Source organism: Oncorhynchus gorbuscha, linkage group LG02, assembly GCF_021184085.1.
Source record: "Oncorhynchus gorbuscha isolate QuinsamMale2020 ecotype Even-year linkage group LG02, OgorEven_v1.0, whole genome shotgun sequence".
Classification (NCBI taxonomy): domain Eukaryota; kingdom Metazoa; phylum Chordata; class Actinopteri; order Salmoniformes; family Salmonidae; genus Oncorhynchus; species Oncorhynchus gorbuscha.
The window spans coordinates 7,861,585-7,888,299 of record NC_060174.1 but is presented as its reverse complement, the minus strand read 5'-3'; the positions used below and the strand labels follow the sequence as shown (position 1 = coordinate 7,888,299).

The following is a 26,715-nucleotide window of genomic DNA, read 5'->3' as shown; positions in this document are numbered from 1 at the left end:
GGCCAGACATGGTACTCTGGTCCCCTTCACGAAAGGATGTGTACATCATAGAGCTCACAGTCCCGTGGGAAAACTCTGTTGAAGAGGCCTACGAGCGTAAGAAACTGCATTACACAGAGTTGGCAGCAGACGCAACTCAACGTGGCTGGAATGCAAAAGTCTGGCCAGTTGAAGTGGGATGCAGAGGATTCGTGGCTTCTTCCACCATCGGGTTGCTGAAAGAACTTGGAATCCATGGACAGGCTCTGCGGCAGACCATCAGAGCAGTTTCTCAAGCAGCTGAAAGAGGCAGCCAGTGGATCTGGATCAAACGGAAGGACCCTTGCTGGGCTATAACAACATGACCCCCCCACCCCCACCTGAGAACCCAATTCAGATCCCTCCAACTTGAGGAGGGCATATGAGGTATGCGGTCAGCTGTATGGCTGGCTCAGGGAAGAGGACGCCCCTGCCTTGCATCTTAATTGGGCATGGGACACAAGCTAAGGCTTGATCACCCTTTAGCTGGCCACCTTTGATGAGGGTGTTTAGTGATTAATAAAGGCCGAAACACCCACTGATTCGAAGGCACACTATTGAGGATGTGGCTCGGTCCTCCCCTCCCGCTCCGTGGCTCGACGACTCATTGCGAGCTCACAGAACAGGGCTCCGGGCAGCCGAGCGGAAATGGAGGAAAACTCACCTCCCTGCGGACCTGGCATCCTTTCACTCCCTCCTCTCTACATTTTCCTCCTCTGTCTCTGCTGCTAAAGCCACTTTCTACCACGCTAAATTCCAAGCATCTGCCTCTAACCCTAGGAAGCTCTTTGCCACCTTCTCCTCCCTCCTGAATCCCCCCCCCTCCTCCTCCCTCTCTGCAGATTACTTCGTCAACCATTTTGAAAAGAAGGTCGATGACATCCGATCCTCGTTTGCTAAGTCAAACGACACCGCTGGTTCTGCTCACACTGCCCTACCCTGTGCTCTGACCTCTTTCTCCCCTCTCTCTCCAGATGAAATCTCGCGTCTTGTGACGGCCGGCCGCCCAACAACCTGCCCGCTTGACCCTATCCCCTCCTCTCTTCTCCAGACCATTTCCGGAGACCTTCTCCCTTACCTCACCTCGCTCATCAACTCATCCCTGACCGCTGGCTACGTCCCTTCCGTCTTCAAGAGAGCGAGAGTTGCACCCCTTCTGAAAAAACCTACACTCGATCCCTCTGATGTCAACAACTAAAGACCAGTATCCCTTCTTTCTTTTCTCTCCAAAACTCTTGAACGTGCCGTCCTTGACCAGCTCTCCCGCTATCTCTCTCAGAATGACCTTCTTGATCCAAATCAGTCAGGTTTCAAGACTAGTCATTCAACTGAGACTGCTCTTCTCTGTATCACGGAGGCGCTCCGCACTGCTAAAGCTAACTCTCTCTCCTCTGCTCTCATCCTTCTAGACCTATCGGCTGCCTTCGATACTGTGAACCATCAGATCCTCCTCTCCACCCTCTTCGAGTTGGGCATCTCCGGCGCGGCCCACGCTTGGATTGCGTCCTACCTGACAGGTCGCTCCTATCAGGTGGCGTGGCGAGAATCTGTCTCCTCACCATGCGCTCTCACCACTGGTGTCCCCCAGGGCTCTGTTCTAGGCCCTTTCCTATTCTCGCTATACACCAAGTCACTTGGCTCTGTCATAACCTCACATGGTCTCTCCTATCATTGCTATGCAGACGACACACAATTAATCTTCTCCTTTCCCCCTTCTGATGACCAGGTGGTGAATCGCATCTCTGCATGTCTGGCAGACATATCAGTGTGGATGACGGATCACCACCTCAAGCTGAACCTCGGCAAGACGGAGCTGCTCTTCCTCCCGGGGAAGGACTGCCCGTTCCATGATCTCGCCATCACGGTTGACAACTCCATTGTGTCCTCCTCCCAGAGCGCTAAGAACCTTGGCGTGATCCTGGACAACACCCTGTCGTTCTCAACTAACATCAAGGCGGTGGCCCGTTCCTGTAGGTTCATGCTCTACAACATCCGCAGAGTACGACCCTGCCTCACACAGGAAGCGGCACAGGTCCTAATCCAGGCACTTGTCATCTCCCGTCTGGATTACTGCAACTCGCTGTTGACTGGGCTCCCTGCCTGTGCCATTAAACCCCTACAACTCATCCAGAACGCCGCAGCCCGTCTGGTGTTCAACCTTCCCAAGTTCTCTCACGTCACCCCGCTCCTCCGCTCTCTCCACTGGCTTCCAGTTGAAGCTCGCATCCGCTACAAGACCATGGTGCTTGCCTACGGAGCTGTGAGGGGAACGGCACCTCAGTTCCTCCAGGCTCTGATCAGGCCCTACACCCAAACAAGGGCACTGTGTTCATCCACCTCTGGCCTGCTCGCCTCCCTACCACTGAGGAAGTACAGTTCCCGCTCAGCCCAGTCAAAACTGTTCGCTGCTCTGGCCCCCCAATGGTGGAACAAACTCCCTCACGACGCCAGGACAGCGGAGTCAATCACCACCTTCCGGAGACACCTGAAACCCCACCTCTTTAAGGAATACCTAGGATAGGATAAAGTAATCCTTCTCACCCCCCCCCTTAAAAGATTTAGATGCACTATTGTAAAGTGGCTGTTCCACTGGATGTCATAAGGTGAATGCACCAATTTGTAAGTCGCACTGGATAAGAGCGTCTGCTAAATGACTTAAATGTAATGTAATGTAATGTAAATGTCCCAAAATGTACATCTTAACCCAGTCTAAGAAATAAACCTCCCATGCCACTCTGACAACATCACAGCAAATCTCATGTGAGTGCATTCCATCTATTGGCACAATGGACAGTTTTTAACATCTCGTCCCGTGTTTTATGATTCAATGTTTAATTGGTATATTGTAATTACTTCGCCACCATGTCCTATTTATTGCCTTACCTCCCTTATCTTACCTCATTTACACACACTGCATATAGACTTTTCTACTTCATTATTGACTGTATGTTTGTTTTACTACTCCATGTGTAACTCTGTGTTGTTGTATGTGTCAAACTGCTTTGCTTTACATCTGGCCAGGTCGCAGGTGTAAATGAGAACTTGTTCTCAACTAGCCTATTTGGTTAAATAAAGGTGAAATAAAAAATTTAACATTCCCGATCCACACAAGTCGAAGAAATGCCTTAAACCTGCCCATTTAAAAGTAAAACAATCAATATTTCACCAAACTCAAAGGCAATGTACAACCTGCATTGCTTGATCCAGCCTTGTGACATGATAATATAACCACACTAGAATAGACACACTGGATATACAGTCTACTGACCCACTGGATATACAGTCTACTGACCCACTGGATATACATTCTACTGACCGACTGGATATACAGACTACTGACGCACTGGATATACATTCTACTGACCCACTGGATATACAGTCTACTGACCCACTGGAAACACAGTCTACTGACCCACTGGATATACAGACTACTGACCCACTGGATATACAGTCTACTGACCCACTGGATATACATTCTACTGACCCACTGGATATACAGTCTACTGACCCACTGGATATATATTCTACTGACCCACTGGATATATATTCTACTGACCCACTGGATATACATTCTACTGACCCACTGGATATAGATTCTACTGACCCACTGGATATAGATTCTACTGACCCACTGGATATACAGTCTACTGACCCACTGGATATAGATTCTACTGACCCACTAGATATACAGACTACTGACCCACTGGATATACAGTCTACTGACCCACTGGATATACAGTCTACTGACCCACTGGATATACAGTCTACTGACTCACTGGATATACAGTCTACTGACCCACTGGATATACAGACTACTGACCCACTGGATATACAGACTACTGACCCACTGGATATACAGACTACTGACCCACTGGATATACATTCTACTGACCCACTGGATATAGATTCTACTGGCCTACTGGATATACATTCTATTGACCCACTGGATATACAGACTACTGACCCACTGGATATACAGATTACTGACACACTGGATATACAATCTACTAACCCACTGGATATACAGTCTACTGACCCACTGGATATACAGTCTACTGACCCACTGGATATACAGACTACTGACCCACTGGATAAACATTCTATTGACCCACTGGATATGCATTCTACTGACCCACTGGATATACATTCTTCTGACCCACTGGATATACAGATTACTGACCCACTGGATATACAGATTACTGACCCACTGGATATACAGACTACTGACCCACTGGATATACAGTCTACTGACCCACTGGATATACAGTCTACTGACCCACTGGATATACATTCTATTGACCCACTGGATATACAGTCTACTGACCCACTGGATATACAGTCCACTGACCCACTGGATATACATTCTACTGACCCACTGGATATACATTCTTCTGACCCACTGGATATACATTCTACTGACCCACTGGATATACATTCTACTGACCCACTGGATATACAGTCTACTGACCCACTGGATATACAGATTACTGACCTACTGGATATACAGACTACTGACCCACTGGAAACACAGACTGCTGACCCATTGGATATACATTCTACTGACCCACTGGATATACATTCTACTGACCCACTGTATATAGATTCTACTGACCCACTGGATATGCAGTCTACTGACCCACTGGATATACAGTTACTGACCCAATGGATATACATTCTACTGGCCCACTGGATATAGATTCTACTGGCCTACTGGATATACATTCTATTGACCCACTGGATATACAGACTACTGACCCACTGGATATACAGATTACTGACACACTGGATATACAGTCTACTAACCCACTGGATATACAGTCTACTGACCCACTGGATATACAGTCTACTGACCCACTGGATATACAGACTACTGACCCACTGGATATACAGTCTACTGACCCACTGGATATACAGACTACTGACCCACTGGATATACAGTCTACTGACCCACTGGATATACAGTCTACTGACCCACTGGATATACAGACTACTGACCCACTGGATATACAGTCTACTGACCCACTGGATATACAGACTACTGACCCACTGGATATACAGTCTACTGACCCACTGGATATACAGATTACTGACCCACTGGATATACAGACTACTGACCCACTGGAAACACAGTCTACTGACCCATTGGATATACGGTCTACGGACCCACTGGATATAGATTCTACTGGCCCACTGGATATACATTCTATTGACCCAATGGATATACAGACTACTGACCCACTGGATATACATTCTACTGACCCACTGGATATACATTCTACTGACCCACTGGAAACACAGTCTACTGAGCCACTGGATATACATTCTACTGACCCACTGGATATAGATTCTACTGACCCACTGGATATACAGACTACTGACCCACTGGATATACAGATTACTGACACACTGGATATACAATCTACTAACCCACTGGATATACAGTCTACTGACCCACTGGATATACAGTCTACTGACCCACTGGATATACAGACTACTGACCCACTGGATAAACATTCTATTGACCCACTGGATATGCATTCTACTGACCCACTGGATATACATTCTTCTGACCCACTGGATATACAGATTACTGACCCACTGTATATACAGATTACTGACCCACTGGATATACAGACTACTGACCCACTGGATATACAGTCTACTGACCCACTGGATATACAGTCTACTGACCCACTGGATATACATTCTATTGACCCACTGGATATACAGTCTACTGACCCACTGGATATACAGTCCACTGACCCACTGGATATACATTCTACTGACCCACTGGATATACATTCTTCTGACCCACTGGATATACATTCTACTGACCCACTGGATATACATTCTACTGACCCACTGGATATACAGTCTACTGACCCACTGGATATACAGATTACTGACCTACTGGATATACAGACTACTGACCCACTGGAAACACAGACTGCTGACCCATTGGATATACATTCTACTGACCCACTGGATATACATTCTACTGACCCACTGTATATAGATTCTACTGACCCACTGGATATGCAGTCTACTGACCCACTGGATATACAGTTACTGACCCAATGGATATACATTCTACTGGCCCACTGGATATAGATTCTACTGGCCTACTGGATATACATTCTATTGACCCACTGGATATACAGACTACTGACCCACTGGATATACAGATTACTGACACACTGGATATACAGTCTACTAACCCACTGGATATACAGTCTACTGACCCACTGGATATACAGTCTACTGACCCACTGGATATACAGACTACTGACCCACTGGATATACAGTCTACTGACCCACTGGATATACAGACTACTGACCCACTGGATATACAGTCTACTGACCCACTGGATATACAGTCTACTGACCCACTGGATATACAGACTACTGACCCACTGGATATACAGTCTACTGACCCACTGGATATACAGACTACTGACCCACTGGATATACAGTCTACTGACCCACTGGATATACAGATTACTGACCCACTGGATATACAGACTACTGACCCACTGGAAACACAGTCTACTGACCCATTGGATATACGGTCTACGGACCCACTGGATATAGATTCTACTGGCCCACTGGATATACATTCTATTGACCCAATGGATATACAGACTACTGACCCACTGGATATACATTCTACTGACCCACTGGATATACATTCTACTGACCCACTGGAAACACAGTCTACTGAGCCACTGGATATACATTCTACTGACCCACTGGATATACATTCTACTGACCCACTGGATATACATTCTACTGACCCACTGGATATACATTCTACTGACCCACTGGATATACATTCTACTGACCCACTGGATATACAGTCTACTGACCCACTGGAAACACAGTCTACTGACCCACTGGATATACAGTCTACTGACCCACTGGAAACACAGTCTACTGACCCACTGGATACACAGTCTACTGACCCACTGGATATACAGTCTACTGACCCACTGGAAACACAGTCTACTGACCCACTGGATATACATTCTACTCAATAAATGGTATTTCCATTAATATATAGACCAGTTTAAATGTATTGCACTTTCAAGTCAGTGATCGTGTATGTGTGTGTGTGTGCGTGTGTGTGTTTGTGTGTTTGTGTGTGTGTGTTTGTGTGTATGTGTTTGTGTGTATGTGTGTGTGTGCGTGTGTGTGTTTGTGTGTATGTCTGTGTGTGTGCATGTGTGTGTTTTGTGTGTGTGTGTGTTGTGTGTGTGTGTGTGTGTGTGTGTGTGTGTGTGTGTGTGTGTGTGTGTGTGTGTGTGTGTGTGCGTGCGTGCGTGCGTGCGTGCGTGTGTGTGTGTGCATGTGTGTGTTTGTGTGTGTGTGTGTGTCTGGGTTAAACTGAATGACGAAGTTAAGGTTTTTTTGTTTTTTTTTAACACAGAAATCCCTAGAGTGAGCCTTTGTAAACATGTCCCTGTTAGTCTACACCTGTTGTTTACAAAGTGTGTGACAAACAAAGATTTGGACCCTCCAAATCTCCAGTGAGGAAACCATGACCATTTATGGTTCTGTGGACCTTTATGTTGGTTTTAACATGCAGGTACAGTGTGGTTTCATGTGGACTTAGAATACAAGTCTGTGCTTGTCTATCTGTGTGTATCTGTGTGTATCTGTGTGTATGTGTGTTTATGTGTGTGCGTGCGCATCCTGCTTGCTTGTCTGTGTGTGTGTGTGTGTGTGTGTGTGTGTGTGTGTGTGTGTGTGTGTGTGTGTGTGTGTGTGTGTGTGTGTGTGTGTGTGTGTGTGTGTGTGTGTGTGTGTGTGTGTGTGTGTGTGTGTGTGTGTGTGTGTGTGTGTGTGTGTGTGTGTGTGTGTGTGTGTGTGTGTGTGTGTGTGTGTGTGTGTGTGTACAGGTTTAAAGCAGACCAACACTGTATTACATTGTGTGTTTAGACATTGAGTCCTGATACCTCCTGTCTCAGACCCACGGGAGTGTGCTAGACTGATACCTCCTGTCTCAGACCCACGGCAGTGTGCTAGCCTGATACCTCCTGTCTCAGACCCACGGCAGTGTGCTAGCCTGACACCTCCTGTCTCAGACCCAGGGCAGTGTGCTAGCCTGATACCTCCTGTCTCAGACCCACGGCAGTATGCTAGCCTGATACCTCCTGTCTCAGACCCACGGCAGTGTGCTAGACTGATACCTCCTGTCTCAGACCCACGGCAGTGTGCTAGCCTGATACCTCCTGTCTCAGACCCACGGCAGTGTGCTAGCCTGACACCTCCTGTCTCAGACCCAGGGCAGTGTGCTAGCCTGATACCTCCTGTCTCAGACCCAGGGCAGTGTGCTAGCCTGATACCTCCTGTCTCAGACCCACGGCAGTATGCTAGCCTGATACCTCCTGTCTCAGACCCACGGCAGTGTGCTAGCCTGATACCTCCTGTCTCAGACCCACGGCAGTATGCTAGACTGATACCTCCTGTCTCAGACCCACGGCAGTGTGCTAGACTGATACCTCCTGTCTCAGACCCAGGGCAGTGTGCTAGACTGATACCTCCTGTCTCAGACCCACGGCAGTGTGCTAGACTGATACCTCCTGTCTCAGACCCACGGCAGTGTGCTAGACTGATACCTCCTGTCTCAGACCCACGGCAGTGTGCTAGACTGATACCTCCTGTCTCAGACCCACGGCAGTGTGCTAGCCTGACACCTCCTGTCTCAGACCCAGGGCAGTGTGCTAGCCTGATACCTCCTGTCTCAGACCCACGGCAGTGTGCTAGCCTGATACCTCCTGTCTCAGACCCACGGCAGTGTGCTAGCCTGATACCTCCTGTCTCAGACCCACGGCAGTGTGCTAGACTGATACCTCCTGTCTCAGACCCACGGCAGTATGCTAGCCTGATACCTCCTGTCTCAGACCCACGGCAGTGTGCTAGACTGATACCTCCTGTCTCAGACCCACGGCAGTGTGCTAGCCTGATACCTCCTGTCTCAGACCCACGGCAGTGTGCTAGCCTGACACCTCCTGTCTCAGACCCAGGGCAGTGTGCTAGCCTGATACCTCCTGTCTCAGACCCACGGCAGTGTGCTAGCCTGATACCTCCTGTCTCAGACCCAGGGCAGTGTGCTAGCCTGATACCTCCTGTCTCAGACCCACGGCAGTATGCTAGCCTGATACCTCCTGTCTCAGACCCACGGCAGTGTGCTAGCCTGATACCTCCTGTCTCAGACCCACGGCAGTATGCTAGACTGATACCTCCTGTCTCAGACCCACGGCAGTGTGCTAGACTGATACCTCCTGTCTCAGACCCAGGGCAGTGTGCTAGACTGATACCTCCTGTCTCAGACCCACGGCAGTGTGCTAGACTGATACCTCCTGTCTCAGACCCACGGCAGTGTGCTAGCCTGATACCTCCTGTCTCAGACCCAGGGCAGTGTGCTAGACTGATACCTCCTGTCTCAGACCCACGGCAGTGTGCTAGCCTGATACCTCCTGTCTCAGACCCACGGCAGTGTGCTAGCCTGATACCTCCTGTCTCAGACCCAGGGCAGTGTGCTAGACTGATACCTCCTGTCTCAGACCCACGGCAGTGTGCTAGACTGATACCTCCTGTCTCAGACCCACGGCAGTGTGCTAGCCTGATACCTCCTGTCTCAGACCCAGGGCAGTGTGCTAGACTGATACCTCCTGTCTCAGACCCAGGGCAGTGTGCTAGCCTGATACCTCCTGTCTCAGACCCACGGCAGTGTGCTAGACTGATACCTCCTGTCTCAGACCCACGGCAGTGTGCTAGCCTGATACCTCCTGTCTCAGACCCAGGGCAGTGTGCTAGACTGATACCTCCTGTCTCAGACCCACGGCAGTGTGCTAGCCTGATACCTCCTGTCTCAGACCCAGGGCAGTGTGCTAGACTGATACCTCCTGTCTCAGACCCACGGCAGTGTGCTAGACTGATACCTCCTGTCTCAGACCCACGGCAGTGTGCTAGCCTGATACCTCCTGTCTCAGACCCAGGGCAGTGTGCTAGACTGATACCTCCTGTCTCAGACCCACGGCAGTGTGCTAGACTGATACCTCCTGTCTCAGACCCACGGCAGTGTGCTAGACTGATACCTCCTGTCTCAGACCCACGGCAGTGTGCTAGACTGGTGAGAAAGTACAGAAAAGACCCCAATCTTTCTCCCGCCCCCAAAATACAGACAGCTTCCATTGAAATAACTACACGGTACAACTCCAATATGTTCCTGATTAACAGATCCGGTTTAGAACTGTGCTGGTGGGAAATTAGCCATCATACCGCAAAGTCGACATGATTTTGTTGAAGACACCCGTACACATATAGGTTACCTTTAAAATGATCCACGGTCAGAATGCTGTCTGAGGATATGAGTTAAAAAACGGGTTATCTCGGCTAAAACGACAGGATTCATTTCACAACTTTACTAACATGCCTCTCTAACAAGACGGAATCGAGTGACATCCTCCATATGCTGAGTTTTAGAAAGAAAAGAAGAGAAAGAATTCCACACTCTCTACCATTTTAAAGAAGACAACACTTCTAATGAAGCAATGTTGCTATTGAAGGTGCCCTCAGAGTAAATGTGTTGCATTTTAAGGTCAGAAAATGGATTAAATCTACAGCGTAGGCTATGTGGACTGCACACAAATTGACATTTAGAGATTTTACAAAAACCATTTGGTTAACTATATGTAGGTTACTTGGAACTTCTGCAAACAGATGTAGGAGTTTACTATGACTAATACGCTAGCGTAAAACTGTTTACACATGACAATGGTACATTGAAATATGCACATATTTTAACACATAGCTTACTGATCATGAAAACAGCAGGTACATAGACCAGACAGGAGACAATATGCACCACTTCACACTAACCGCCATTATATCCTTCAACCACAAACATCAATATGTTAATATCAGTTACACATCACTGCACGTAGCACATTTTCTTCAACAAAGGTTCCAAGAGAAGTACAGAAGGACCATCTGAGGAAAGGTTAGAAAAATTGTTTTAAATTTTTTTTTTTTAAATAAATAAGAACAAACCTTGCAGCTTTCACATGTGAGGAGCCCGTAATGGTATCCAGAAACCTTGTCTCCACACACCGGACACATCTCATCCAAGTCTTCATCATAGGAGTAGTCCATCATTTTATAGTGGGGGGCTGCAACACACCACACACATGAGGAAAACGAAGAAGAAGACTTTCATCTGAAATACCTTCTTTTCCTATATAGGCCTACTGCAGTCTTTAACTATACATCTGACTGAATTTACAATGACCTTAGGCTATGGAATATTTTTTGAAAATCCATCAAATTTTTTAGAGAAAGATTAACATTTTGAAGCTTTGATCCAAAAGGAAATTTGACTAAACTATTCCTTATTTGGATGAATAATGTTATTTGATGGTACTAAAAGGAAATAACCTTAATTTTCCCGTTTTGCTGCATTCACTCTTGCTCGCCAGTCGCAGACAGGGCAAACATATGAAACTGAGCTTCATAAATATTCATGATATTAAGTCGTGAATTCATCCCGGAAATGGTAAGATATTAGAGTTAAGCATTCGAGGAGTAAATGATACCGCCCACAGGCAAATGGAGACAGCCTACAGTGCAACCTTTCGTGCTAACAGGTGAAAGAAAAATATAAAACTCATTCTTAAATTGAACTTAAATTGAATCGCCTTCAGCTACTCTTCCCGGTGTCTGCTCTGCTCTGTATATATACGTTTTAATTTACTTTCCATAAGCACCTGCTTAAGTCATTTTACGGGCATGAATGCTGATGAAAATAATTGCATTGATAAGCGGATATATAACAGTGTTAGCAACTGACATTTACAAAGGTAAGAAAATAATTGATTGTCCTTAAAATGCGGCAAACATCAAACAGAAAAATCACAATGAATTTCAGAGCAGATAGAATGATGTAACTTTCAAAATGCGTCTTTCTGCCCGAGTGTCTGCTGAACATGTTTTTCGACAATTGACCCTCTGATCTCGCAGCGTTTACAAGCCCTGTATAATAAGTTGAGAAAGTCATTGTAAATACGAATTGGTTCTTAACTGACCTGCCTAGTTAAATAAAGGTTAAACATATATATTATAATAATAATCTTACAAACATATCCGCCAGCAGAACAATTCCCGTATGTAAATGTCAGGCCTCATATTTTGATGACAGGAGAGCTGAACCCATGGGTTAGTTTACACAGTAGCCTACTCTAGACTGTTCGGTCAGATTTTTTGACAAGTTCAGAAAGTTTTTCAGTAATCTATAACTTAGCTATCGAATCTTATCTCGGGCCTCTGAGAAACATGCAGCCTCAAAACTATTTTCAGTTTAAAGTTTGATATTTGAAAATAAGCTAGGCCCATGTTTAAATGGATTGGAAAATGGCATTTTTTTTTTTTTTTGCACGCAGACAGAGAAACTACCCGTGCAAAATATAGATGAAAATCCCATTCATGCATTGAAGGTTGAGTTATCAGATATTTGTATCAAAACCATATGAAAATTAATTTTAAAGATCTTCGAACTGTGCAATTAGCAAAGTGAAGGGGGTTTAGAAATAATAATTCGATAGGCTTGCAAAGAACACTTATATTCTCATCCAAAATAGTTATCTTATTTTCTAACGTTTAACTTTTGGAAATTAAAACAAGCAGTAGGCTAATCCAGCATTATGAGAAGGAACCCCAAAAACTACGGGTTATAGGTTACAATTTGTAAACTTAACAAAAATGATTCCAAGCAAAATGTATTTAACCCAACTTGGCATTTTTCAATAATTGCACGTTTATGTCATCAAAACTTTTTTTTGTCGTAGGCCAAATTTCTTACTCGCAAACTGTAGGATATCTGATTTGCACCCTAGTGTTCTGGAGTAAAGGTTCTAAACTCGTCACCCTTCTAATATAAACTTTTGACAAAAACGTGACCTGAAAGAAAATATTTTATTCCAAATATCACTGACATAATTCTGCATGGTGCTGAAACCGAAGTTTAAAAAGACAATGGCCTAGACTTGATGCCATTTGGGGAATTCACATTTTTCACGTTCCAACAACTGGCACATGAGATCTTGCATATTAAGCAAACGTTAGACATCAGGTGAGCTTTAGGATGGTTTACTCATTAGCCTAGTAAAATCCCATCGGATGACTGTGGCTAGGCCTGTATGGTAGATCAACCGTAGTCTATAATTTCATAATAGCCTCTGGCAGGAATGAAACACAATGGATAAAACGGAATGATATCTGAGTGAATATTGTGCTTTTAATTCATTCATAAAGTGTACAATGGAATCATTTACCATGAACTATTTGGAGAAAGTCGGTGACAGCAACAATGATCTTTCCTATAGAATTTGGGTAGAGCGAATTCGCAAATGCCACATATTGACCGTCCCAGCGTAGCCTACCTTAATAGTGATATACAATGCATGATCAGCAAATAAGTTAACTATTCCAAGTTGACAACTGAATAAGATGCACGACGAGTTTGTCTAGGCTATTTATGTCCTAAACTGTCAGGTCTGTCGCCCGTAATTACGCACAATTTCACAAATGACACCTTTCGCGATGCCAGTGTTAACGCACAACGGTCGCGCGGTCTACAATATTGCCTAATAATGCGGCATCTAAATCGGTCTAGATTTCTTACCTTGCATATTTCTTGGCATGTGTCCCTGTTCTCCATGCGATCGAACGAGTACTAGAGATTCCGTGTCGCCTTTGGGCAGCATGACAGCTCCACTGGGCTGAGCGGGAGACTCAGCTCCGTCCGGCTGACCACCTGGACCGGAGAGGAACACCACAGGTTCTCAGACTCACTCACACACACAGACACACCGGAGAAAAGTGGCTTCCCAAATCCTGCGCGCTCACTGTATGGCCAAAATGCAGCGGGCTCTGCTAAACAGACAGCGAATGTCTAGGCTACATACCCGATCGGTAGCCTGCAACAGCGAGAACAATGTAAATTCATTCTGAAATTGCTCTTGGGTAAATTGAAAAATGGAGCAATGCCGTTGACCCTAGTATACGAGCATGGTTTTACCGCGAAGTTAAGGGGTGGAGCACAATGATTTCGAGTTCTCTCTCTCTCTCTCTCTCTCTCTCTCTCTCTCTCTCTCTCTCTCTCTCTCTCTCTCTCTCTCTCTCTCTCTCTCTGATTAAAATAACAAATCTACCCGGGCAACCAGGATTGAACCGGGTTAAAATATGATGACACCTCTCTAGAGGTCTCGGCAGCTGACTGCTCTCCCGCTGTCCTTTCCACGTCTTTGACACCAGTCTTGAAAGTGGAGTTAGCGAACTGTCAGGAACTTTCGGGCTGGTTTGAAAAGACTTTCACGCTGCCGCTCCTTCAGGTAAATTCGGTCTATCTGTGATGGAGTGGGATGTGAAGTTCAAACCTCTCCTTGCTGCTTTGTTTACTCCACGGACACCGCTTCCTAACGCCAATCAGGGGCTCATGGTGGTATGACATCACACCCTTAGCTCCAATCGCGTGCGGAGACGGGCAACATAATTTCTAAATCGTTTATCCACACTGTCCAAATCACAACTGCTTTTACTGCTAATGATGGGCTTTAAAATCGGCTGACAAAATCGAAGTGATGCAACTGAAACCATCTTTGACACAGAGGAGCGGAAGGCATATATGTATAGGCACGGAGGCATGTCGTTATGCCAACAGGTCTAGTAATGAGTTATAAGCACAGTTTTAATTAAGATTTTCATGAGTAGGTAGCTGATAAATTAGTGTGTGTTTGGGGGGGGGGGGGACTATGCGCGCAAACAGGTGCCATTTTACTGAGACGAAATACAAATATTCGTTTTAGGCTACTGGATGAATTAATTCTAAACTATTGCGACAAAAATGCAAATTAGGGCAAATCTTTTTCAAAGCTGTCGTCTAATATGCCAGGCCCGTTTTTTAAAATACCACATTTACTCAATTACCTCTATAAATGATCTAATTTATCTCCTTAATATTTATAGAATTATATAAGCTACAGGACAAGACGGATCAAATCACGTTACATAATTGACGTGAGCATTGAATTAAAACAACAAAACGAAAATCAGGATTTGTTTGTGTGTTAAAACACACACACACACACACACACACACACACACACACACACACACACACACACACACACACACACACACACACACACACACACACACACACACACACACACACACACACACACACACACACACACACACACACACACACACACACAGCGGAACACAACATAATTCACTCTTGTCATCACCTGAGCCCTATTGAGAGCTGTCAATCAACGGATGGGGAGGATGGTGAAAAGTGACGCACAGCGGCCTTTTCAAGCAAAAGGTTAGGCTACATATCCAAGGTCAACTCGAGACATACATTAGAGTGGCCCTATAAGCACGCGCGCACACTCACATACATTTACGCACTTGTGAGGGCAAACTCTCACGCACACGCACCCCGCAGGTCTAACTGATTTCATCTATCCTCCATTATATCAAATATATATATATATATATATATATATATATATATATATATATATATATATATATATATATATATATATATATATATATATATATATATAACCAAAACTACACTTAAATAATTATTTCGAAATTATCAAACACGCAATGCTAATAATTGTTGCAATTATGATGTGTTTTATCGTCGTAAAGAACATGCATGTCGTTGCTTTTCTCGTGCATGTTGATGCTCTGACGCCTAATCTCTATCATTTCCGATCATAAAGGCAACTCGGAAATGATTTCGAGTGAGTTAACATTTAAACTGTAACCTACACTCACACACATTGGTCTACAAACACGTCCAAATGTCTGACACATTGACTGTAAATTGTTTGGCAATACATTCCGTTCAGATTGCCGGAATACATTTGACTGTTACTGATGTCAATGTTTCGATTGGAATCCATAAATAATTTACTTTAAACTGAACACAAGCATTTCGCAACACTCGCATTAACACGTGCTAACCATGTGTATGTGACCAATAACATTTGTTTTGATTTGACTTTGAATACTAAGCGCTATTGAAAATATACTTCGCTGATAGTGTTCATAAAACAAAAGCAAGCTGAAGCTATATCAATGATGAGGCCTCAACCTGTTACGCAGGACAACTACGCGCGACAACCACGCGTTGAAGTGACCTCATTTGCAACATATTTTCAATTTATTTCCGGATATTCGTCATTCCTTAAATTTGACTTAATGACTAATTTATGCACGTAAAAACATAGCATTGCATTGTGTGTTTTTGTATAAAAAAGTAATAACAATAACAAAAATAAAACGGGAAATTGTGTAGAAGCACCCTAACAGTACATTCAATGCATAGACAACAACATATGTCAACAACCTAAACCAGGGATTAGCAGCTTTGATGGGGGTGGGGGCCACAAAAATCTGAACTCATCGTGGGGGGACCACAGTGGCTCACAGGTCTGTGTAACCACACCCACACATGAAGTCAGAGACAACCCTAGCCTTTTTGGGGAGGCCCAAAGTAAAAATGTGTTGCCAGCAAAACATTTTAGCGCCTTGTGTACTCTACTATTCTAACTCTGTACAAAAAAATAAAAATAAAATAAAATAATAATTGTGCGTGTGTAGTTTTCAGAAATCGATCTGCGGGCCTCCCATCCTTGGTCTAAACTAATCTTCAAATATAACATGAAAAATGCCATTGCTGTTACTCAACAATGCACGTCAAAATGGACATTTCAAAAAAGGTTAGAGAAAACTGACTCGTGCACCTTGTATTTACGTTAAACCTTGTATTTATGGGAACCTGACTGAGTGCACGAGTCTAATAGAGAAATGATAAACACTCTTAGAATTAGTGGTGACTTGAGGAAACCTGCACCTTTGCTAGTCAATGGTTCATATTTGCACCTTTGATTACTTGTCAGGGTTCTTGAAAGGAATCTTTAATGTTTCAACATAACAAAGGGTTCCTGAAGGAACCCTGGACTGGAGGCGTGGCTTAGAAGGGGCGTGGCTTAGAAGGGGCGTGGCTTTCAGACATCCTTTTTGGGGGCCACTTGTGAGAGTAAATGTCATTCCTGTTCATATCGTCTGTTGTATTGTCATCACATGTTAAAGTTGAACATTGACAGTTGTATGATTTCCTCAAGAGTCAATGCAAATCCCAAAGTTGAAATAGTTACCACTTTATTACTATGTGATGAGCAATGTTAGTATTATTCATATTAAGTTACAATGTGTAATATGCATAAATATTTAAATTGGAAGTGTACAAACTGAACATGGTGACCAGGAATGACATTTACTCTGAAAGCCACACCTCAAATCTTCTGATTGGTTGTCACCTCTACAATATCTTAGTGAAAAGATAAAAAATTAAACCCCTTCTCATCGTATAAACTTTCTGGTTTGACACTTTACACAGGGGTTCCTCTGAGATCCTTTACACATGGGGTTCCTCTGAGATCCTTTACACAGGGGTTCCTCTGAGATCCTTTACACATGGGTTCCTCTGAGATCCTTTACACAGGGGTTCCTCTGAGATCCTTTACACATGGGTTCCTCTGAGATCCTTTACACAGGGGTTCCTGGAAGAACCATTCTGAACTGAAAATGTTCTACCCGTGTGGCAATTTTTAGAACCCCAAAAGGTTCTTTCTGGCACCTCTACCTCTGAGAGTGTAGGCTATAGAGGGGCCTCTCGAATCCTGGCTGGCACGCTGCACCAGACACGTAGCATGAAGCTATGTTACAACACATCAGCCACTACTCACCTGCACCAGTCAAGTCCTCTGTAGAGCCACACTGATCACTTTCACTGTCACGGCTGAAGGAAGACATGCCAATCCACAGCTCCACAGAGAAAACAAGGCTCTGGTTTGATCGATCCTCTACGACACCGACCCTTAATCTCGATCTCTTAACCTATTCCATTCTGTGAGTAGTAATTGGGGCAATCAGAGCAATGAAGAGGGCTGAGACTTCAGGAGTTAAAGAGAAAAGGAAAAAGTTACTGTCCACTTGCTCTGAAGTCGAGTGAACTCTGCCTGGTGAACTATCCCATCCCCTTCCCTCCCTCTTTCTGCCCTCTCTCTCTTTATCTCTCCATCCCTCCCCACTTTCACCCCCCCCCACACCACACACACACACACACACACACGCACACACACACACACACACACACACACACACACACACACACACACACACACACACACACACACACACACACACACACACACACACACACACACACACACACACACACACACACACACACACACACACACACACACACACACACACACACACACACACACAAGCAATTATCAACAGTATTCAAAAATGCAGGGCTGGGATTGGTCCTGTGGTGGTCATGTGGTTGATAAGATCCAGTTACAAATTTAAACAGAGACAGATAAGGGTTAGCTCTGTGATGGAATGATTAACCTGTAGCAGAGAGAACGAGGGAGAGACAGGGAGAGAGAGGAGAGAGAGAGGAGAGACAGAGAGAGGGGGGAGAGAGAGAGAGAGAGAGGAGGGAGAGACAGGGAGAGACAGAGAGACAGATAAGGGTTAGCTCTGTGATGGAATGATTAACCTGTAGCAGAGAGAACGAGGGAGAGACAGGGAGAGAGAGGAGAGAGAGAGGAGAGACAGAGAGAGGGGGGGGAGAGAGAGAGAGAGAGAGAGGAGGGAGAGACAGGGAGAGACAGAGAGACAGATAAGGGTTAGCTCTGTGATGGAATGATTAACCTGTAGCAGAGAGAACGAGGGAGAGAGAGGAGAGACATAGGAGAGACAGAGAGAGAGAGAGGAGAGGGGCAGGGAGAGACAGGGAGAGAGAGGGAGAGACAGAGAGACAGATAAGGGTTAGCTCTGTGATGGAATGATTAACCTGTAGCAGAGAGAACGAGGGAGAGACAGGGAGAGAGAGGAGAGACAGAGAGAGGGGGGAGAGAGAGAGAGAGAGAGAGAGAGAGAGAGAGAGAGAGAGAGAGAGAGGAGAGGGGCAGGGAAAGACAGAGAGAGAGAGGAGAGACAGAGAGAGAGAGGAGAGACAGAGAGAGGGGTGGGGCAGAGAGAGAGGGGAGAGAGAGAGAGAGAGAGAGAGAGAGAGAGAGAGGAGAGGGCAGGGAGAGACAGGGAGAGAGATGAGAGAGAGAGGAGAGACAGAGAGAGAGAGGAAAGACAGAGAGAGGGGTGGGGCAGAGAGAGAGGGGGGAGAGAGAGAGACGGGAGAGAGAGAGGAGAGACAGAGAGAGGAGAGGGGCAGTGAGAGACAGGGAGAGAGAGGAGAGAGAGAGAGAGACAGGGAGAGAGAGACAGAGAGAGAGAGAGAGAGGGAGAAAGAGAGAGAGAGGAGAGACAGAAAGAGAGAGAGGAGGGAGAGAGGAGAGACAGAGAGTGGGGTGGGGCAGAGAAAGAGGGGGAGAGAGAGAGAGAGAGAGAGAGAGAGAGAGAGAGAGAGAGAGAGAGAGAGAGAGAGAGAGAGAGAGAGAGAGAGAGAGAGAGAGAGAGAGAGAGGAGGGGCAGGGAGAGACAGGGAGAGAGAGAGGAGAGACAGAGAGAGGGGTGGGGCAGAGAGGGGGGAGAGAGAGACAGACGAGAGGGGCAGGGAGAGAAAGAGAGTGATGGGGGAGGGACTTCACTTTTTTTGGCAAATTTAACACGTTTCCCATGCAACTAAAGCGTGTGTAGACAGGGAGAGGAGGTAAAACAGAGATGGTGTGTAGACAGGGAGAGGAGGTAAAACAGATATGGTGTGTAGACAGGGAGAGGAGGTAAAACTGAGATGGTGTGTAGACAGGTAGAGGAAGTAAAAGAGAGATCAAAAGAAAATGCCAGCTTGGCGATTCTACAACCTCAAACTTTGAAGTAAATCCCCTCAACGTTAAAGTTTAACATTTGTATGCAGGTGATTGGCTTTACTGGCTTTTAGACACTAAAAGAAGTGTAAAGTACAAGTGAAGTAAAAATACTTTACTATTTATATTTTTGACAACTTTTGCTTTTACGTCACTACATTTCTAAAGAAAATAATGTAATTTTTACTCCAAAAACATGTTGAATGCTCAGCAGGACAGGATTACATTTTTTTTTAAATAATGTATTTGAATTGAACCTTTATTTAGGCAAGTCAGTTAATTAAGAACAAATTCTTATTTACAATGACGGCCTATCCCGGCCAAACCTGGACGACGCTGGGCCAATGGTGCGCCGGCCTATGGGACCTCCCAATGACGGCCTATCCCGGCCAAACCTGGACGACGCTGGGCCAATGGTGCGCCGGCCTATGGGACCTCCCAATGACGGCCTATCCCGGACAAACCTGGACGACGCTGGGCCAATGGTGCGCCGGCCTATGGGACCTCCCAATGACGGCCTATCCCGGACAAACCTGGACGACGCTGGGCCAATGGTGCGCCGGCCTATGGGACCTCCCAATGACGGCCTATCCCGGCCAAACCTGGACGACGCTGGGCCAATGGTGCGCCGGCCTATGGGACCTCCCAATGACGGCCTATCCCGGACAAACCTGGACGACGCTGGGCCAATTTTGCGCCGCCCGATGGGACTCCCAACCACGGATGTGATACAGCCTGGATGGTCCAATTCACAAACCTATCAAGAGAACAGCCTTGGTCATCCCTCCTGCCTCTGACTCACTAAACACAGATGGTTTGTTTGTAAATTATGTCTGAGTGTTTGAGTGTGCCCCCTGGCTAAATATATAAAAAACAAGAAAATGGTGCCATATGATTTTCTTAATATAAATAAAAGAATAATAAACTGGTCACATTGGTCACATACACATATTTAGCATATGTTAATGCAGGTGTAGCGAAATACTTGTGTTCCTAGCTCCAATAGTGCAGTAGTATCTAACAATTCACAACAATACACATATCTAAGAGTAAAATAATGGAATTAAGAAATCTATTTAATATTAGGATGAGCAATGTCGGAGTGGCGTTGACTAAAACACAGTAGAATATAATACAGTGTTTACACATGAGATGAGTAAAGCAGCATGTAAACATTAATAAAGGGACCAGTGTTCCATTATTAAAGTGACCAGTGTTCCATTAATAAAGGGACCAGTGTTCCATTATTAAAGTGACCAGTGTTCCATTAATAAAGTGACCAGTGTTCCATTAATAAAGTGACAAGTGTTCCATTATTAAAGTGACCAGTGTTCCATTATTAAAGGGACCAGTGATCCATTATTAAAGTGACCAGTGTTCCATTATTAAAGTGACCAGTGTTCCATTATTAAAGTGACCAGTGTTCCATTAATAAAGTGACTAGTGTTCCATTATTAAAGGGACCAGTGATGCATTATTAAAGTGACCAGTGTTCCATTATTAAAGTGACCAGTGTTCCATTATTAAAGTGACCAGTGTTCCATTATTAAAGTGCATAGTGTTCCATTATTAAAGTGACCAGTGTTCCATTATTAAAGTGACTAGTGTTCCATTAATAAAGTGACTAGTGGCCAGTGTTCCATTATTAAAGTGCATAGTGTTCCATTATTAAAGTGACCAGTGTTCCATTATTAAAGTGACTAGTGTTCCGTTATTAAAGTGACCAGTGTTCCATTATTAAAGTGCATAGTGTTCCATTATTAAAGTGCATAGTGTTCCATTATTAAAGTGACCAGTGTTCCATGAATAAAGTGACTAGTGTTCCGTTATTAAAGTGACCAGTGTTCCATTATTAAAGTGCATAGTGTTCCATTATTAAAGTGCATAGTGTTCCATTATTAAAGTGACTAGTGTTCCATTATTAAAGTGACTAGAGTTCCATTATTAAAGTGCATAGTGTTCCATTATTAAAGTGACCAGTGTTCCATGAATAAAGTGACTAGTGTTCCATTATTAAAGTGACCAGTGTTCCATGAATAAAGTGACTAGTGTTCCATTATTAAAGTGACTAGTGTTCCATTATTAAAGTGACTAGTGTTCCATTATTAAAGTGCATAGTGTTCCATTATTAAAGTGGCTAGTGTTCCATTATTAAAGTGACTAGTGTTCCATTATTAAAGTGACTAGTGTTCCATTATTAAAGTGCATAGTGTTCCATTATTAAAGTGACCAGTGTTCCATGAATAAAGTGACTAGTGTTCCATTATTAAAGTGCATAGTGTTCCATTATTAAAGTGACTAGAGTTCCATTATTAAAGTGCATAGTGTTCCATTATTAAAGTGGCCAGTGATTCCATTAATAGAGTGGCCAGTGTTCCATGTCTATGTATACGGGGCAGCAGCCACTAAGGTGGAGGGTTGAGTAGCCAGGTGGTCGTCGGCTAGTGATGGAATATTTGATATGATTTATACTTTTTTATTTTGATACTTAAGTATATTTTAACAATTACATTTACTTTTGATACTTAAGAATATTTCAATCCAAATACTTTTAGTTTTTTGAAATGCAACCAATTCTTACAAACTCCCATTTTGAGTATGATCCATAAATCACAATGTCATAAAATAAACACATTTTGGAGATGGGCTTAACAAAAAGTAACTTTATTTTTCACAACATTCCATGCAGTTTCTCACGACAGTCTGTTCACCACAGGAAAATGGATCAGTGCACGGAATTATTTTGGGCCGGTGTCTGCAGCCCATTAGCCAAATAATGATCATTCAGCACAACAATCATCATAACATTTCTTAACAGGCCCATTATTTAACAAAGAATTAGACGCATGCAACCAGCCCACTGGCCTAAAAATGGACTGGGACCGGCCTAGCGCCACATTACTGCTGTGAACATAACTGTTAAAGGGTCAATCAGCAGTTGAAATAATAAGGCAATTGACTTTGTTTACAAACATTGGAGTATAACAAGCTTATATTTTGGGTTCTGATAGGGCACGACAGTTGAACTAAGCTCATGAGGCATTCATACGTTATATTCTTCAAGAATCAATGGGTACTTATCATTCATTTCTAAATCAAAAAAGTTGATGTTGTAACTGTAGATTTCCCCCTCTCACGTTTGTTGACCTTATTTGGTGAACTGAAAAGGGGGCGGGGAGTATCATGCAGTTCAGTGTTGCAGAATCATGGCTTGAAGTCCAGGGGTGCTTTTAAATGGGGACTGATTCCGGCTAATTTTTTTGTCTTGGTCACTAAGAAATGCAGGGGCGAAGACTGAAGCCATATGAGAGTTGTCTTGGGGTTTAATGTGGGTGTCTCTTATGTGTGTTTGCACATGTTAAGCATTTGTACAGTCACTCTGCCAAAACAGTACACAGTTACAGTCACTCCCCCTTCTAGATACCTTGAAACACTCAAACCAGGTTTTGTGTATTGAAGGCGCCTAGCCTAGCTAGTGCTAGCCAACCTCTTTCGCCGATTAGCTTCAGCCAGCTGGTGTGCAATCATGGAAAGGTTGGTTTGACATTTGATAGCTTTCTCTAGGGCTTATTAGGAACCAACAATAAATGACACAATGTAAATGGGACAATATTTTTTATCTTTGAATTGTCTCATTTAAATGCTTTCAATATTTGTATGAATTTCTACAATTTATAGTTGGTATGAGGTTTTTAAGTCATTGAAATTTACTGATGGTCTCTAACTTGCCCATGGTCAATATGGTTTGCATGCTGTGGGAAGGCTTGAAATAAACCCAATCAAAGGCGAACTGTTACTGTACCCGTCAGTCAGTCTGTTACCATACCCGTCATTCTGTTACCATACCCGTCATTCTGTTACCATACCCGTCATTCTGTTACCATACCCGTCATTCTGTTACCGTACCCGTCATTCTGTTACCATAACCGTCATTCTGTTACCGTACCCGTCATTCTGTTACCGTACCCGTCATTCTGTTACCGTACCCATCATTCTGTTACCGTACCCGTCATTCTGTTACCATAACCGTCATTCTGTTACCGTACCCGTCATTCTGTTACCGTACCCGTCATTCTGTTACCATACCCATCATTCTGTTACCGTACCCGTCATTCTGTTACCATACCCGTCATTCTGTTACTGTACCCGTCATTCTGTTACCATACCCGTCATTCTGTTACCATACCCGTCATTCTGTTACCGTACCCGTCATTCTGTTACTGTACCCGTCATTCTGTTACCATACCCGTCATTCTGTTACCGTACCCGTCATTCTGTTACCGTACCCGTCATTCTGTTACCATAACCGTCATTCTGTTACTGTACCCGTCATTCTGTTACTGTACCCGTCATTATGTTACAGTATCCATCATTCTGTTACCTTAACCTTCAATCTGTTACCCTAACATTCATTCTGTTACCGCACCCTTCATTCTGTTACCCTAACATTCATTCTGTTACCCTAACATTCTGTTTAACATTCATTTTGTTACCCTAACCTTCATTCTGTTACCATACCCTTCATTCTGTTACCTTAACCTTCATTCTGTTACCCTAACATTCATTCTGTTACCCTAACATTCATTCTGTTACCCTAACATTCATTCTGTTACCCTAACATTCATTCTGTTACCCTAACATTCATTCTGTTACCCTAACATTCATTCTGTTACCCTAACATTCATTCTGTTACCATACCCTTCATTCTGTTACCGTAACATTCATTCTGTTACCCTAACATTCATTCTGTTACCCTAACATTCATTCTGTTACCCTAACATTCATTCTGTTACCCTAACATTCATTATGTTACCCTAACATTCATTTTGTTACCCTAACCTTCATTCTGTTACCGTACCATTCATTCTGTTACCATACCCTTCATTCTGTTACCGTACCCTTCATTCTGTTACCATACCCTTCATTCTGTTACCGTACCCTTCATTCTGTTACCGTAACCTTCATTCTGTTACCGTAACCTTCATTCTGTTACCGTAACCTTCATTCTGGTACCGTACCCTTCATTCTGTTGCCATACCCTTCATTCTGTTACATGTAATATTTTCCTATCATCTCATAAATCTCCATTTTGGACGAGACTGACTTTATGACCAAAATGGTCCTATAGTATTTACATTTTCTAGTACATTTTAACACTAGAATAAATGTTTCTGACTCATATTGATGCCAAATAAGCCGTTTTCAAAATGAGAATTTACTTCCTTTTTCTAAAGGGGATGATTATTTAAACATTATAACAAAAATGCACAGCCACTTACGGAACTCATACTCTTGTGTGAGCCTTATTGAAGCTACACATTTTTTAAACTTAACTAGGCAAGTCAGTTAAGAACAATTTCATATTTACATTGATGGCCTACCAGGGAACAGTGGGTTAACTGACTTATTCAGAGGCAGAACAACAGATTTTTACCTTGTGAGCTCAGGGATTCGATCCAGCAACCTGTCAGTTACCTGCCCAACGCTCTAACCACTAGAGCTACCTGCCGTGCTCAACCTTAAAATGTGGTGACAATACAACAGAACAGAATAAACAGAATTACATTTGCTCTCACAGGTGGCCAAAAATAACTATCTGAAAGCCACTTCTCCACATCTCCAGTCTTCTGATCTAACCCGGTGGATCATAGCTCAATAACCCAACTAAGTTACCCAACTGGCTGGGTCAAATATAACAAGGTGTGTGTTTCTGTCCACTCTACCCAGCGCTGTTTTGTTTTTTTGACCAAGCATTCTCTATTCCCTTGTGACTGGCCTTTATGGCTCTCTGGCTTAACATTGGCTATAAAGTCAGTCGTTTCGGACCAGGCGAGACGCTAAGTCCGTCAACAACATAGTGTTTACATTGAGGGTCAAGAGATAAACCCTTGCGGGACAAGTGGCTAAACAAAGACTGGCCTATTGACTGAAGAAAGGCTTGCCGGTGACCTGAAGTCGCTTTGTCGCCTCTGGTACAACTGACCCCTTTCTCCGTGTCCGTGACTACCATAAGTGGACGTCTGCTGATACCGCCGAAGGAGCTTAACAGAGGAAGGCATGGAGATGCTGGACGGATGAGAGAAGGACAGATGGATGTAGGTTTGATTACATGCGACTCATCCTCTGTAACCCCTCACACACTGTGCGTTGCCCTGGATACCAAGGTCAGCTTCGACAACTAAATGTGAACGTTAACTGTAAGGCAACGTTAACTGCTTACCTAAACGATTAACATCACACACACGCAGACACACAAGCAGACAGACAGAGAGACACACACCTAGGCTGAATGTATCCTAAATGGCACCCTATCCCCTATTTAGTGCACGATTTTGTTGTCGTTGTTGTTGTACTTTTACCCCTTGTTTCTAATCAGTTGGTAATCAATTGTCCAATCGCTCCAACTCCCATACGGATGCAGGAAAGGCGAAGGTCGAGAGCCATGTATCCTCCGAAACACGACCCTGCTAAGCTGCACTGCTTCTTGACACACTGCTCGCTTAATCCGGAAGCCAGCCGCACTAATGTGTTGGAGGAAACACCGTACAACTGGCGACCCGAAGTCAGCGTGCATGCGCCTGCCCGCCACAAGGAGTCGCTAGAGCGCGATAGGACAAGGACATCCCGGCCGGACAAAATCCTCCCCTAACCCGGATGATGCTAGGCCGCCCCATAGGTCTCCTGGTCGTGGTCTCCTGTGCCACAACCTGGGATCAAACCCGGATCTGTAGTGCGTCAGACCGCTGCACCACTCAGCAGTAGTATATAGGAT

The 26,715-nt window shown here is 44.3% G+C and overlaps 1 protein-coding gene across 1 annotated transcript in view; it reads right to left on the bottom strand.

The window, feature by feature from the left end:
* LOC123995551 (nuclear receptor subfamily 5 group A member 2-like) overlaps nucleotides 1-18,132 on the bottom strand; it is a 94,655-nt gene extending 76,523 nt beyond the window's left edge. Inside the window, exons 1-3 of the mRNA XM_046299189.1 lie at nucleotides 17,850-18,132; nucleotides 13,700-13,831; nucleotides 11,074-11,192 (exon numbers count right to left, since the gene is read on the bottom strand). Coding sequence (XP_046155145.1) covers nucleotides 11,074-11,192; nucleotides 13,700-13,831; nucleotides 17,850-17,916 — 318 coding nt within the window. The 5' untranslated portion in view covers nucleotides 17,917-18,132. The remainder of the gene's footprint in view (nucleotides 1-11,073; nucleotides 11,193-13,699; nucleotides 13,832-17,849) is intronic.
* Between the last annotated feature and the right edge of the window lie 8,583 nt (nucleotides 18,133-26,715).